Genomic DNA, 17,235 nt, shown 5'->3' with positions numbered 1-17,235 from the left:
GCGAGACCTTCCTGTTCGGGTACCGAAATATTTTAAGAATCGCTATGTTGAATAATGAACATTTCAAACCAACTTCGAAAGCCCGTTATACAAATAAAACGGCGCTTTGATTTCAAAATTCTAAGCGACCATCAGACAAGAAGTTAAAGCTAAGATGGAATGAAGCGCCACTTTATCGTTACGTTTGATTGGGCTGGCTATCGAGTTTGCCGCGATAAAACTCACACAACTCTGACAACGAAGCATCGGTCTAGGGACGTAACTGGACAAAATGAGATTTGATCATTCCAATTTAACGGTGTATAGCTGTGATGTTTGTTTTGTTGTTGCATCTGTCAAGTTTGGGGCATTCTTGATCAACAATTTAATTTAGCAGGGACGAGGCTTTGTAAGCTGGATTTATTCACCGATAGTGCTAAAAGCCGACAGTATCAGCCGACGCCCGTAATGCCAACCATAAGATTGCGCTTTATTTACGAGAAAATGGCAAGTGGCAAGACTAGAATATTATTATATCTATTGATAGCTAATAGCAACGCATTTCTGCGGCATTACATACTGATAACCAGCTTGAAAGCAGTTGTTATATACCGCACATTTAGGGGGTCGCGACGAAAAATACGCGAGGATCCCTGCAGTATGAAAAATGAAGTGAATTTCTCACTTTTCGAATTTTTTTCGCTTCAGGATTCAAATTTCGAGTTTTTATGGAATTTTGAAAGTTATATTTGAGGACACCAGCAGTATGAATAATGAAAGGAGCATCTGTTTTCCAAAATTCTTCAACCTTCAGATTCAAATCTCGAGTTTTTGTGACATTTTCAGAAGTTAGAAGTGCTAATGATAAAATGAGATTTCACAAATTTCCTCCATAGTAGCTGTGGCATAACAGATCAATGGAAAATATGGCAAAGGAGAAACGCATCGAGAAAACGGTAGTTACCATGTATCAATCAAACCAGAATATTACTGAAAACCCCACCAAAGGCTGACAAATTACTCATTTCGCGAAATCAGACAATGTTTTATCAAAAAGGGTAATCGCTGTCCCAAAAAAAACCACAATATCGCCGCTACCAATCATTACTACGCTCTCAACACAAGTCGAGACATTGTCCACACGGAGTCGTTAAGTAAATTGACTATTGCCAGCATTTTATTTTCAAATCGCGCGGCCGGCCGACGGCGGATGCGAAAAATCATTTTCGCAGAAAGCCTTCAATAGCGCGCCGATGACAGGCAATTATGATACGATTAGCAAGTTTTATGATTTTCAAGTGGTCCGCGCGATACTGCGCAGCTTCGTGTGATTCACGCGATGCGGTCTAGGGTTTTTGCGGTTGCGAAATCGTCGACTTTTACGGTGGCCGTGTTTCGATAATGTGTACCTCCGCGCGGCAAGCTATTCAAGAACGGTACGAATATGAATGCGGCGCATGTAAAAGAGAAACAAACTTAAACGCGCCTCGTTCCATGCCCCTTAGCAACGTATTCATATGATCGAGTATATTATTAATGGTAGTTATTACCATCCACTGTGTTTCGCCGAGATTTTCCCACAGAATTATTGAAATATATCACTTAACATACGCATTCAGTGGTTAATGGGAGAGCGTGAGAGAGAAAGAGAGTCGGTCGAATCGGTTTAAAAATGAGATTCGAAAATACCAAGATTACTTGGTGTTAAAATTGAATGTCTCATCGTTTTGAATTTGAAAATTAGTCTATCAGTAATACGAAACAACTTCGATTAGCGCGGCTTATCCGTTTCGAATCGAACCGAATATGTCCTTCTTGTCCGGATCGAATAAAAGCGACTCTCTCGGTGATCATACAGGAAAGTCAATTTAGCCAATAATAGAAATTATAGCTACACAGTTTATTCCGAATTACACTAGAATTGCTGAATTCGCGAAAACTTGCAATTGAATCGAGATCAGTCCATATCAAATCAGAATTGATACGCATGAGTGAACGGTAAATGTCTGTACAGCATGCTTGGCTCGTTTCGCACTATACAGTTCCCCTGTCACATTTTTCGGAAACCATAAATTAAATTGGAATTAGAATTAGAGTATAGAAACATTTCACAAATTAGATTATAATTGGAATTAGAGTAAGGCAAAATTTGAAAAGTTAGATTAGAATTAGATTACCGGCATTTCGCTATAATTAATCTAATTATACAACTAGAATTACCGGTATCTAGCAGAAAGAAACACAGGTGAGTAGGCCTACAAATCTAGGAGCTCGATTTCGAGAACTTGTTCTCTGGAATGGATGGATCACTTGTGACCATCCAAGGAATATAATATCGAGAACGCGTGCCACGTGACGTGAACATATTTTCATTATTTTTGCGGCATGGTCAATTAACTGTGGCCACGCGATTTGATCCGCGTAAGCGGTGTCTTGAAAACGCGTATAAGTGGGCCGTGCTACAAGTCAGCAGATGGGGAATCACAATAACCAATATCGGCCTAGAAAAAATGACCATTGCACTCGAAAACTCCATGAATACCACAAAAACAACGTGACTAACATAGTTTCATTTATGCTGCGCGGGGGCATATGGTCAGATCGCCCGTGCCTCGCATTTGACGTCACACGATTGTCATGCTTGATTGCTTATACTGTGGATATCCAGAGTCCCTCGAAAGGGCCGTCGACTATATATCAAGACGGTTCAAGATGCTGACTAAATAGTGGCATTGAAGTTCCATCGTATCTTTTACAGATTGTGGGGCCGCCAAATAACGCATAATGTCATCAGAGACACCCCATTCTGCCAATTTGAGACACGTCGGTATAGTCTTGAGAAAATGTAAATTCGCAGATTTATTGCAGCATTGGAGACATCCAGATTTGGTGTGGCAATCGACTTTTCGTCAATACTTACTTTCGTTGCACGATTGAAAAAATGACATATACTCCTTAATAACTATAAGTCGCCAAATGTGTGGATATTCGGCGCACATCATTCCCAAGATCTGAAGTTGTCGTATCCTATTAACACGCGTCGTGAGGAATGCGTAATCGAGCCGCCGTACATGAAGCATTAAAGATGATGAAAATGATTATCTCGATAATGGACAATTTACCGAATACTTATCACGCTAATTTACACAGCGCAGTTCAATATCTGTTTTAATTAGTAGGCGCTACGCGACGACATCTCTACGACAATTCATAAAACCACACGATTTGTGGTATCCATGATTTGTTGCTATTACGCATCGCGTGCTGGACCAGCGGGTATGTAAAATAGTTGCGTTTCATTACCGATTGAAGCGGCGAAATTTGAAACGCGGACAAGTGTCGGAATGTTAATGTTTCCAATATCGCATTACCGAAACAAATTTAAGGCGAAATTGTGGACTTTTGTTGCCGATAGATTTTTCCATGCCTTTCCCACAGTGTAAACCATATAAGCGCATATCACCGCTCGTCTGTATAAGGAGAGGGGGATTGGTGATCGCTTACGTAAGCACTCTAAGCAGGCGAGTTGAAAATGGTGCGTCGTCACCAGGCTACCACAGTCTGGAGATGATTTAGAGATTTTAAAAATTTTGGTCCGAGAAAACTATAGCTTTTAAAACATTGGTGTTTACTTCAGCCCAGGGTGCTCACACGCGTACACTTCAGCAGAGCGTGATCTAGCAACATATATACCGTTCAGGTTGAACTGATGATGCAACTAACTATGCATAACTTTCATCAATAACCAAGTTCAACATCGGACCACAGCTGAGTAAAAAACGATACTTACAGCTTCGATGCTATACCTTAGCCAAGTCCAACTGCTTGGCTGAGTATATAAATAGAAATTTTGAACAATAAAAGCCCTTGCGTGATCTGATTTCACGATCAGTTCAATCGGTTGAAAGATGGAATGCATGATAGGCTTGCGTTAGCTATATTTAATGTCTCGTAGATCGCAACCAATGGTAAGGGCACCCCTGTTTAAGGTTTTGGCACATCGGTTCCTGGAACCGCTCTTTCAGAATTACTTCGATACTTCCAAGTATCGCCGCGTGCAAACTGATATGATGCGAGGAAAAATCAGTATCGCGGTTACAGCGGAAATCGCAACAACAGATATAATCGCAATGAATTCTCGAAATCGCATACATCGTAATAATCTGGGATCCGCTAATCGCTACAATGACAAAGGTCAGTTACCATGTGCAGTGCACAATAGGGCTGTTCAAAAATGACCTTTTTTTCTGAATCTTGCGGGTTACTTGATTAAATCGTTAGGTTGCCTTAAAAAATGACGCACACCAAATTTGAATTCATTCCTACCAATATTCGCGGATTTCGTAGAGTTTGAAAATTTTGAATTTGCCTAGAAATGCAAAAAAAAAAATTTTTTCAAATTTTTCTGCCAACCCCATGAAATTGTTGCGCTGTCTTCAAAAACGATGCAAAACAAATTTGACTCAATTCGAAGCCGTAGAAGTGGAGTTATTTCAGTTTTTCTTAGATAATTCTGGGATTATCCTTGATTGGGGGATCATCCCAGAATTATCATCAAAAAACTTGAATAACTCGGCTTCTGCAGCTTGGAATCGAGTCAAATTTGTTTTGCATCGTCTTTGAAGACAGAGCAACAATTTCATAAGGTTGGAAGGAAGATTGGAAAAAAATTTTTTTTTTGCATTTTTAGGCAAATTCAAAATTTTCAAACTCTACGAAATCCGCGAATATTGGTTGGAATGAATTCAAATTTGGTGTGCGTCATTTTTTAAGGCAACCTAACGATTTAATCAAGTAACCCGCAAGATTCAAGAAAAAAGGTTATTTTTGAACAGCCCTAGTGCACAAAGATTCGTTTACCACAAGATAAATGCTGATAATCTAATTCTAATCTAATTCGTGAGTTGTTACTTTGCTCTAAAGCTAATTCTAATATAATTTGTGAAATGTTTCTAAGCAATAATTTTAATTACAACACCGGTCGACATTTATCAACTATTTTTTTGCTTTTTTAGAACGATTAATTCGGTTTACCTAATTTGACGATGCTGATTCCGAATTTGCAACTTCAGGCAACAGGCACCAAATCACCCGTGAATAATTGGACACAAGACCGAACGAATAATGAGCACGATTCGGGAAAAAATATACTGGAAAACAAGCACCCGAACAAAGCACCAAAACGATTCATTTTTTCGCAATGCTGCAGAAGGAAGCACAATAGAGTTTGTAAGCATTCAACAACGGGGATACGCCCGTGTTATCTGGTGGGATCCGAGATCGATTCGTTCTGCCGCTATATCAGTTTTTAACGTCCGTTGACACGAACATGGCGTGCTGTGTGCTCACTGCTCATGCTCGCCCTCTTAACAGGCACGAATTCGACCAAAATCTGGCAACAGAGCATCGACTGCATACAGAAATCGTCGCAAGCTAGACTATTTGCTCAGATTTCTCCTATGCACAGATTGATCTGGTAGTCTATATTTGCGTGTAGTCTGGCTCACTTTTGCTCTAAACGGCGATTCGTAACCTGTGGTCCGCGGACCCTCAGGGGTCCGCAAAACCTCTAAATTGGCACTATCAATTATCCAAAGACTTAAGATAGGGAAATCATGAGGGAGTTTAGCTTCCGAACTGCAAAGACTTCAGGACTCACATCAACAGAATGGCCGTCGAAGATGAATTATCCTACTGTGTAACTCAATTTAAATTGCGAACAGGCATGCTCACTGATAAAAACACATTGATGTTTTATTTTCATGAAAAGTTAAATTGTTGCTGTTTATCACCAGCCTGCAGTTAATATCAGCGCAAAAAATATGATGGTTGCACGATGATTGCGCAAAATTGAAGCAAAAACTAATTACGGGGTCAACGGGTTCCGTGACGGTCGGAAATGGGTCCGCGAAGACAAAGGGTTGAGAACCACTGCTCCAGAGTTCTGTAAGACACCGCTACCGTGGCACTAAGTCACGGGGTTTCAACATGTGTGCCGTGGGATAGTGTTGGGCCAAGGCGCTGCTTTCAGTGTGCCGCATCGAACTTCAATGGGTCGATAATAGTTTTGCTATTTTACTGTGCCATGAGCACAATACGGTTAAAAACCCTTGAGCAACGCTATCTCGCCAAACTGCGCCATCATAAAACGGTAACAGAAATCAGCGCCTAATAATATCCTACAAAGCGTTTAATACGCGCGCACCCGCGAAAACCGCCGGATTTACGAAAACACAATGCATACAAACATCTACTTGTTTAGTGATAGGTGAACTTCATATCCGTTTTGAAATCCGCACTCTAAATGGCCATAGACTGCGGTGCGAGTCGTGATATCAATGGAACACGGCCAGGTTTCGTTTCCGTCGCACACCGCATCTACATAGACGCGCTGTTTACTGTCAACAAATTAAAGACGATGGAAATATATAACTCGCGAGATAATACCGAGAAAAGGCCGCCGCATTCTGCACACTCGTCACGGACGGCCATTGGGCTGAGCATTGTGTTGCGGTATGTAATACCGATTTGTGGGCTTACGGCTTCCGCTTTGCTCATTTAGATTCACGCGAGTCAAATCTACACATGATGTCACTTCAGGAACGAGCAACCTATATATTGACAACTACGTACGGTGTTCAATACGCCGTGCCATCGCGCACAATTTTCAAATTCGCGAGGTCTCATTCCAGATATGGTAGTCATAAAATTGGACTATTACCTCGATACACACGATACCCAAATTTTTCTAGACCCCGTCAGGAAGAAAAACAAGGTCGAACTGCGCAGAACACTGTCACCCATCTCCCAATATAACGGAAAAGTTTGACCTCGTGTGAGCTCGAACTTTTTGCGAAATCATCATCGCAGCTTACGACGTTAAGATGACAATTCTAAATACACATTTTTCCGACAGATATGTGCACAGGGTTGCTAGAAATATGTGCATTGTGCAGCAAAGAAGCGATGGTATCACGATACGATGTAAGGATCCAAATTGAGATGCAGTACATTTTCCCCGCCCTTAAGTTACTTCTATATCCAGCATTTATACCACTGCAATGCATAGTTGCCCCATATCAACCATACACGCTGACATACTTTTTCGTCACTTTTAACTCGGGCTGATAACGCCAAGAAGGCGATATATCAGGCGGCTACGTGAACTTTCGTGACAAGTAATTCATGCCTGAATAATAATAATTAGTGAATTATGATTAGAATTATAGCTACGCAGGTTTCCAAATTAAATTAGTTCTATAATTACTGAATTTGCGAAACCTTGCACATTGAATCAGGTTCAGTTGGTGCCTAATCAGAGTTCATTGTCATATGCATGAGAATCGCACATGTCTGTACAGTAGGGCTGTTCAAAAATAACTTTTTTTCCGGATTCCAGCCGTTCACTGATTAAATTGTCAGGTTACCGTAAATAACGCTGCACACCAAATTTGGTTCAATTCCAACAAGTGTAGGACTCCGCATATCCAATTAAAATTTTTAATTTATAAGGGAAAATTAAAAAATAAAATTTTTCAAATTTGTCTGCCAACCCCATGAAATTGTTGAGCTGTCTTCAAAGACGATGCAAAACAAATTTGAGTCAATTCCAACTAGTAGAAGCGGAGTTATGTGAGTTTTTCGTTGATTATCCTCGGATTATCCACATTTTTTAATTTTCCCTTATAAATTAAAAATTTTAATTGGATCTGCGGAGTCCTACACTTGTTGTAATTGAATCAAATTTGGTGTGCAGCGTTATTTACGGTAACCTGACGATTTAATCAGTGAACGGCTGGAATCCGGAAAAAAGGTTACAGCGAGCTTGGCTCGTTTCGCACCATACAGTATATAGTAGGGATGGTGTGAACCTCTGAAAGGTTCAGGTTCGTGTGAACGCGAACCTTTTTGAAAGGTTCTGTGTGAACGCGAACGTGAACCTCATGACGTCACGTCACATCATATTGCTAATTCCAACCCTATATTTCAGTGAAGTGGTAGCCTCTATTAATGTACAGTTGTTCGTACACGATAACTAGCGATGACTCGGGCCACATATCGCCACAATACTGAAGTAAATATTGACGTTTTAAACGTCGCTAAATGTATCAACTGGGGCAATCAAATGATGTAATCATCCCATAAAATCACTATATTCCGTCGCGCTGTCAACAATTTCGACGAGGAATTGCAAAGGAATATAAGCTTACGCCTTAACGGTCTAGGCCAGACCGGAGAATGTATTCGGCGAGTATTGCTACATTGATATTGAGCGGAGTATAAAACGGGATACTATACATGCTACTGATATTACCCCATTAAAAGGTTATACCGAAGTAGCTAACACCCCGATCGCACGGATTTGATTTTCACGATACAATAAACATATGAAGTCAAGATTGACCCCGTACGCCTGCTATATTTTTTACATCAGACAACGATATAAATTTCATAGATTGATTGAAAAAGCATCATTCGTAGTGTATTTCACTCTTGATGTTGTGTGATTGCGAGTCAAGCGCACAGCAGAGAGTCACTAAAGATTCAAAAACTGAAGGCTGGATATTGCGAGCAAGCTTTTGTAACAAAGCAAGTAAAATTTCTGAGTTTGTCAAGGTACATGCTCGTTTAGTGTTGATTCTTTTTATGCTACCAGCGCCATGCATAGTAGGGTGGAGTGAAAAATGGAAAATTTTGAATTTCAAAACGGACACTTGATATGTGGTGCCAAATTTGAAAAAAATAATTTCCATAATAATTTTGGGCTCGTGCACCCTCTAGTGGTCGTGCAATTGCACCGAACGAGCCAAACATAGCAAATTTCGCTATATATTGATGACCGCTTCCGCTAGAAAGCTGATTTTGGGCTCAAAAGATGCGGAAGCAACAAGTTTCTATCTCACTTCCACAGAACTTTGTCTTAAAAATGCACAGAAAAAAAGTTACGAGCAAATTATTGATTTTTAGACCATTTTTCTGAAAAATTAGACACTGTAGCAGTGGTACGAGGCCAAAAGCGTGTAGTGATCGATCTTATGACTGACAACTCCATATTGGAAACACATCAATTGCTAATCGATATTGAAAACACAAAAACATCAATTCTATATTGAAAAAAATATATTTCGAAGATTGTTTCACTACCAGAGTATTAGTATGCACAAACTTTGAAATCTTGTTTCGTATTAAAGGATTTCATCTGTTTTCGAGACTTCAGTTTTTCGTCTGATTAAGCCATCTCTACGTTTAAATCCCGACACATGGGCAGATGCTTTGGTCACCACTTTAACGTCTATTTCCACTGCCTGGTTGTGCCAAGGATGTTTGAGGTGATGACCTTAGATTTTCCACCTCGAGATATGACGAGTTTTTGATTTTTGGCGGCTGTTCCATATCTTTTGATTTAAGTTGACTATTTAGTGGTATGATTTGGCCTTGATGTTTATAATTGGGATTTTAAACAATCTGATTCTAGTGTCAACGTTGTTTTTAGGCTTCGTTTCATTAACATATCCTCCTTAAAAGTCCCTAATTGGAATCTGGTATTCTGTTTGGTCTGCTGATAGCTGTAATCTTGCAAGTCTTCCAAGGCCTTCATCATCATCACTGAGCATTCCCAAAAAACATTATCCGGATGTGCAAAATATGCTTTTCGTTGTAGCAAAGGTAGTGCAAGGTTGCGAATTCGTGTATCAGAAAGCTTTGTAATATGGCAAACTATGTTGCACAGGTTTTTAGCACCATCAACAATGGAATTGTACCTTTTTATTTCAAACCATGACGGAAAATAAAACTCCATGTAGAATTGAGCAAGATAATTCAGATTGCTCTGTCGTACATAGAAACTCAAAATTTGGCATGTTCTATGTGCGACAGAGTCATCCATCCGGCAATCTGAACTATCTTACTCAATTCTGCATGGAGGTTTATTTTCCGTCATGGTTTGAAATAAAAAGGCGCAATTCCATTGTTGATGGTGCCAGAAACTTCTGCAACATAGTTTCCCATGTTACAAAAGCTTTCTGATACACGAATTCGTAACCTTGCACTATCTTTGCTACAACGAAAGGCATGTTTTGCACATCTGGGAATGCTCGGTGATGATGATGAAGGCCTCAGAAGACTTGCAAGACTACAACTATGAGCAGATCAAACAGAATGCCAGATTCCAATTGGCGACTTTGAAGGAGGATATGTTAATGAACCGAAACCTAAAAACAATGTTGACACTAGAATCAGATTGTTCAAAATCCCAATTATAAACATCAAGGCCAAATCATACCACCAAACTGTCAACTTGCATCTAAAAGATGTGGAACATCCACCAGCAATCAAAAACTTTTCATATCTCGAGCTGGAAAATCTAAGGTCATCGCCATTAAGGATCAATCATCCTTGTCACAACCAGGCAGTGGAAAGAGACGGTAAAGTGGTCACCGAAGCATATGCCCATTGCCCATGTATGGCGATTTGAACGTAGAGATGGCCTCATCAGACAAAAACTGAAATCTCGAAAGCAGATGAAATCCCCTAATACGAAACAAGATTTTGAAGTTTGTGCATACTAATACTCTGGTAGTGAAACCATCTTCGAAAAATATCTTTTTTCAATATAGAATTGATGTTTTTGTGTTTTCGATATAGATTTGCAATTTATGTGCTTTCAATATGGAGTTGTCAGTCATAAGATCAATCACTACAAGCTTTTGGCATCATAGCCACTGCTTCAGTGCCTAATTTTACCTAAAACAGGCTAAAAATCAATAATTTGCTTGTAACTTTTTTTCTGTTCATTTTTAAGACTAAGTTCTGTGGAAGTGAGATAGAAACTTGTTGCTTCCGCATCTTTTAAGCCCAAAACCGGCTTTCTAGCATAAGCGGTAATCAATATATAGCGAAATTAGCTATTTTTGGCTCGTTCGGTGCAATTGCACGACCACTAGAGGGTGCAAGAGCCCAAAATTGTTATAGAAATTATTTTTTTTAAATTTGGCACCACATATCAAGTGTCCGTTTTGAAATTCAAAATTTTCCATTTTTCACTCCACCCTAATGCATAGAGTGGCCCGCATTTGAAAAGCAATAAATTTCAACCGAAGATATTATAATGAAGTGAAAATTGTAATATATGAAAAAGGTTCACAATGCAGAGCCTTCCAAGGTTCGTTTGCGAACGTGAACCTCTACATTTCTGAGGTTCACACACGGAACGGGAACGTGAACCTCACGTTCACACCATCCCTACTATACAGTTATCGTGTAGCGATTTCAGGAAAACCAAAAAGTAAATAGAATGAGAATGAAAACAAAGAAACATTTAACAAATTATATTAGAATTAAATTATCAGCAATTCGCTTTATTTAGTCGAATTAGGCAATTAGTTAGAGTTATATAGTTTTCCAAGTCTGGGTAATACGTATATACGTAGGTTAGGGTTGTTCAGAATTGACCGACTTTCAAAAAGTCCAGGTTTTCAGTCCGATTCCCATGCCTTATACCTTAAAAACATATTCTGGCTACTTTTTTTTGTAACTCGTCCCCTGCATCCGTGTGCACATTGAGCTGGAAGAATAGCAGCTGAAAATAGGGGATTCCCCTAAAATCTGAGTGTCACGATTTTACCTAGCCTAGTTAAAGTGACATATAACATGGATTTATGCAGCTGTTGCGGTTTGGAGTGCTACAAAACCCCACTATATAAGGCATTCCTAGTTCAGGATATCATTTCCATGTCCTACACTGCCTTAGAACTGCTTAAAACTACCTAAAACTGATAGTCATTTTGTTGGATCACATATCCTACACCCCTCAAACCTACCCGGCACTGTTCATCAATTTCCTGGATCCCCATGTGCAAGAATACAACTGTAAATGTAACATCCACTCACAGCCACATAATAAACATCACAGGAAACGAAAAAATAAGGCAAAGAAAGAGATCAACTTGGCAAAATATTACATAAATCAGGTGGATGAAATGGTTGATTTCAAGAAATCTGCATATCTGTTCCGGTGATCTTCCACTGCTTGTAGGAGGCTCGCTCGCTGTTTTTTGTCATCCGTTATGAACGCAGCATAGTCGGTATTCAATTTTACCATACGCTCTGCTGCATCATTGAAGTGCTACAGGAAAAGCACAGGCTGATGCATCATTTGAACTGCTGGAACTTTGGAATTTAACAAAATCTGTTAGAGCTCTTGTGTTTGACACATCATCCTCAAACACTGGTAAAAGCAAAGGTGCGGTTCCGTTACTTGAAGAATTGATTAACAGGAAAGTTTTCTACAATGCCTGTCGCCATCATATTTATGAACTGGTCATTCGAGAGGTTTGGAAGTGTTTGTTTGGATCGACAACCACAGGCCCTGAAAACACGGATTTTAATATCTTCAAGAAGAAGTGGAAACATATTGATAAACCAAGAAGCTATAAAACGCTGCAGTTTATTGAAGGCAGCTGGTTGGCGATGAAAGCTGATGAAGCAAAGCAAGAAATAATTCCACTGATGAAACCCAATGATGGAAAGCAGAAAGAAGTCTTGATAAGAGATGACTACAGAGAATGTGCAGCAGGCACCTTGGCGATTTCGGATGACAAATATGTTGATCATCGTTTTCGCAAGCCTGGTGCTACTCATAGCGCTAGATGGATGAGTCAAGTCTTGTACTGTCAAAAAATGTTCATGTGGAGTGAGCAAATGGACTATTCTGAATAGTTCATTGAAAAGTTGGAACGAATCAATACATTCATTGCTTTGTTTTATGTTCCAGCTTGGTTGAAAACTGGTATTGCATGTGACGCACCTTGGAATGATCTCAAATTCCTTCATGGCATGAAAAACTCTTCATTATGCGATCTCACTGTTGCTGATGTGACATACAAGAAATTGCGAAAACATCATTGGTATCTAACTGAGGAAATGGTGGTATTTACCTCGTTCTCGGCTAATCCAAAGATTCCTGACAAACTGAAGGAAGCGATGGCTGCTAAATTGCTGAAAATGCCAATCCCTGAAAAATTTCGCAGAGGTAGCCTATGCCTCTCAGTCTGATCTCTGACTCTGTCTCTGAGTCAATGAGTATGGTCGATTTGATTGGGCCAGAATCGTGGTTTCTATTTGATGCTATACATGTGGAACATGATTGGTGTAGTCTTCCAGTTTCGGAATGGCATACTGGTCCGGATTTCGTGACTGCTCAAGAATTTGTGAATACTGTTGAAGTAGTTAATGATGGCAGCAGAGCGTATGGTAAAATTGAATACCGACTATACTGCGTTCATAACGGATGACAAAAAACAGCGAGCGAGCCTCCTACAAGCTGTGGAAGATCACCGGAACAGATATGCAGATTTCTCGAAATCAACCATTTCATCCACCTGATTTATGTAATATTTTGCCAAGTTGATCTCTTTCTTTGCCTTATTTTTTCGTTTCCTGTGATGTTTATTATGTGGCTGTGAGTGGATGTTACATTTACAGTTGTATTCTTGCACATGGGGATCCAGGAAATTGATGAACAGTGCCGGGTAGGTTTGAGGGGTGTAGGATATGTGATCCAACAAAATGACTATCAGTTTTAGGTAGTTTTGAGCAGTTCTAAGGCAGTGTGGGACATGGAAATGATATCCTGAACTAGGAATGCCTTATATAGTGGGGTTTTGTAGCACTCCAAACCGCAACAGTTGCATAAATCCATGTTATATGTCACTTTAACTAGGCTAGGTAAAATCGTGACACTCAGATTTTAGGGGAATCCCCTATTTTCAGCTGCTATTCTTCCAGCTCAATGTGCACACGGATGCAGGGGACGAGTTACAAAAAAAGTAGCCAGAATATGTTTTTAAGGTATAAGGCATGGGAATCGGACTGAAAACCTGGACTTTTTGAAAGTAGGTCAATTCTGAACAACCCTAATGTAGGTGACTATCGGGATTTTGATATTTTGAAGAAACGGGATCAGATTTGGACCGGGGATTTTTTTCGGTCCGGCCAGTACTAATTTGCATGCGACAGCACGAAATTGGAGAGGACAGATCTCAAAACCGACTCACGCCTCGGATTTTCCTCGGTGACGGATTCCAGAAAGTCTTGCGGAGTCATAAATCGTTCGCCCTCGATTTTCAGAGACGCAAATTCGTAGAAGCGCCGTTCGCGCGCGTGTTGATAAACGTCTGGTGCAGCCTGTGAACAGATTACAGATGGCAGAGCTTGATGGCGCGAGTTTACACAATTGCATAATTGTCCCACGCAATAATAACCCAATGTCATTTGAATGGGTGTAGAAACAACAACGAAACAATGTTTTAGGGTCGCAACGCGCACGAAAGTTGATATTTCCGCGCGCACCTTGATTGCGTTACCATTTCTCGGTATATACTTGATGATGGTAGTTGGATTGCTATTTCGCGAAACAACATGTTAGTTCAACGTTTAATCCTCTTGAATCCTACGATCACAATGATGTTTTGCTCAGCGCACAATCAGGCTGACGCAATTTTCTATCTTCATCATGGGTAGGAGCTGGGCAGTACCTAGAATACAGGTGGCTGAGTATTCGATCAATATCCATCTCAGATCGAAGCATTTTAGAAGCCCGACTGCACCAAAATTCCGGAGATAGGTCTCAACCACCTTCGGCAACGTTGCGTCATTTTTTCCCGGTAGCATGCTATAATTACGCTTTCGTAACTTTTGAGAAGATCGATCAATTCACACCGATACTTTGCAACAGGTTAGATACCAGTCATGGCGAGGTTAAATGACATTCAAAACTTGCTTTACCCGTCTGATATAATCGAATGCATGGTAAAATTAAAGATTGCCTTACTACAAAGCACCACAATACCCGCTAAATATAGCGAGACGCGAGGATAAAGGAAACTCCTACTTGATACAAGACGCCTAGTCGCATGGACTACGAAAATCTCTCGAGACAAATTTTGGACGAAAACTTATGACCCCGCTAGTAATTAGCAGTGTATTTCGCGTAATCTCACTAAAACTTTCGTACGGATATAGGAATTAAAGATTTCGAAGGGGTGCGGCCAGTTAATACATCGATAATCCTGTCCATTACCGTTTTATAGACGTTTAATAACTGAGAAGCGTGTGGGAAGTCTGAGATTTGCGAAGGTACGATTTTCGGATTGTGACGCCATAAATCATAGTTTCACTATGACGTGACGGCTGTCGCCTTCGGTGGCTCGGGCCCCATGCTTAGCCTGGCTAAGGTTTCACTTAACAAAAAGTGGGCATTGTGATTTCACGAAAAGTGAAAAATCCACAAGGAAAAACGGTCGATAGCCGTGTCGGGTGTCACTTAATATGAGCGAATAACAATAAAACTACCGGAGGTGTGTGTCAAAAGCGAGCTTTATCGCAACGTTTCCAGGCCGTAATGGATTATCAGCTGTAAAATAGTAGCGATGATGCGCAATTGGCGAAATCAAACACTCGATCAGCTACGAGACAAGCTCCACGCGGAAAGATGGCATTGCTGTTCTATGATTCCAGCAAAATCGCGAATAAGTCCATAACAATGTTATCGACGGCTATCGCGGATTTCTCACGCATAATGATACGGCGATCGTGTTACCATATTAATAACATCACCACCGAAAATGAAACATCGCAAATACGCCGCACGCGTTCAATTTGTGAGAGAGTATCACGCGAGTATATCGAGGAAACTGCGGTGCTGGAAATACACAGACGGCGTGGCACAGTTTCAACGTTGATCACATTTGCCCACATCCAGAAATCTACACTGTACCGGTTAGTGTACCCTTGCAAGGCTCCACCTTTCCTTTGAAACTATCTCAGTTTTTGAGAAATGGAATCCGTGGAGCCTCTCCATGAAAATTCCGACTACCCGCACCCACTCGGGTACATCCATCATTACACCATACGTAAGTTCTTATATTGAGAAATGCTCGAAATATTTAGGCGGCCAGGTAGTCTGTGAGTGCGACCACTGGGCATATCTAACACAATTCCAAATATGCAAGTTCAGGAGTCCAGCTCATTCGGGGCGCGGGAACCACAACCCAACAGGTACTTTGCGAGAACATGCTGACCAACCTCGTCTAGTACTGGTATGAAAACTGACATTCTTCTTTCATAGTCACATGCAGTCAATGCGATTTTGTGTTGCTTAGCAAGCCTTGATATAATTGATGTGGAGATTATAGTTAAATATGACTTGGATCTCCGATTTTTTTACTTCGCTGGACTTTATTTAGATAATCTTCAATTTCCACACGACTTTGGAATAGATATGAGTCATTGTGGATTTAGTTTTGAGCATAGTATCCGGAACAGGATTCGGAATTCAAAGTATTAAATAAGTCTGATACACATACTGTGCAATATGCATGAAAGTTCGAGAAGTGACGCTCTCTAGCGAACAACATCCTCGTTATTGATTGTGTCTTAATGATAATAACTTACCATACCCAAAACTTTCCAGCAGAGAGATGGCAATAGATGTATATCTATGATAACCGTTGAAATTTATACAGTGTTCTGGAACCGACCCCGTCGTCCGGAATGCAGTAAACCCAGATCGCGCACGAAATTTGCAACGTTTGCCTGCACACAGGCTGTCACTAATCCCCATGTGTTCATACGCCCAGGTCATAATTAGCCCCGAGTTGTTGACTGGCAATATTGCCCGCAACGCAGAATGTAAACGAGATGGGAAAATCGCGATTCGGTTTAGGCGCGCCTTGTGTATTTAAGAGCGTACACCAGTTCGAGAATTACTATTGCTAATTTCATGAAAAATACTCCGTAAGCCGTAGGGGTCTAACCAGACAGCAGTTCAATAGGACATAATTACCACACCTGCACAGCGCAAAATCGCTGTTGATTTTAAAGAAGTCGGGGCACGGTGATTGGATCAACAGCGATTAGGCGTTTTGTTACCAGTCAATTCGCGTAACGGGTGGAGCCACTATTAACCCAAAGTAACAAACTGGTAATACTCCCAACATTAAAGTTGTTTGCATGCACTTTTGCGCTACCAGAGTGGTTTCGTAAATTATTTCCATAGTTTATGAGCAAAATGCTGTCTGCATGTTCGCCGCTGTCACTCACAATGCAATATGACGTCGGATTTACGATGTTTTCAAGACAGCCATCTTCAAAAATCAAGGGGAAACACAAGCCGTCCGGTGAAAATACCTTTGAAATCTACTTGTCTAGCGACAAGTGCCGAATAGCGATATCCTTTTACTTGAGTTGTACGCGAAG

General features: G+C 40.5%; 1 protein-coding gene across 5 annotated transcripts in view; it reads right to left on the bottom strand.

The window, feature by feature from the left end:
- The window catches only part of LOC145455875 (calcium uptake protein 3, mitochondrial-like), a 78,545-nt gene that overhangs the window by 45,986 nt on the left and 15,324 nt on the right, over positions 1–17,235 (bottom strand). For all 5 annotated transcript variants that reach the window (XR_013920446.1, XM_080333901.1, XM_080333898.1 and 2 more), the window contains exon 2: positions 14,034–14,163. Coding sequence is in view for 4 of the 5 variants with exons in the window: in XM_080333901.1 (XP_080190027.1) it covers positions 14,034–14,163 (130 nt within the window). In the remaining variant the exon portion in view is untranslated. The remainder of the gene's footprint in view (positions 1–14,033; positions 14,164–17,235) is intronic.

The sequence above is a fragment of the Botryllus schlosseri genome, chromosome 14, assembly GCF_051294905.1.
Source record: "Botryllus schlosseri isolate E-star chromosome 14, Bs_hap1, whole genome shotgun sequence".
NCBI classification, from domain to species: Eukaryota; Metazoa; Chordata; class Ascidiacea; order Stolidobranchia; family Styelidae; genus Botryllus; species Botryllus schlosseri.
Note: the sequence above shows the minus strand (reverse complement) of the source record. Positions and strands in the feature narration are given on the sequence as shown.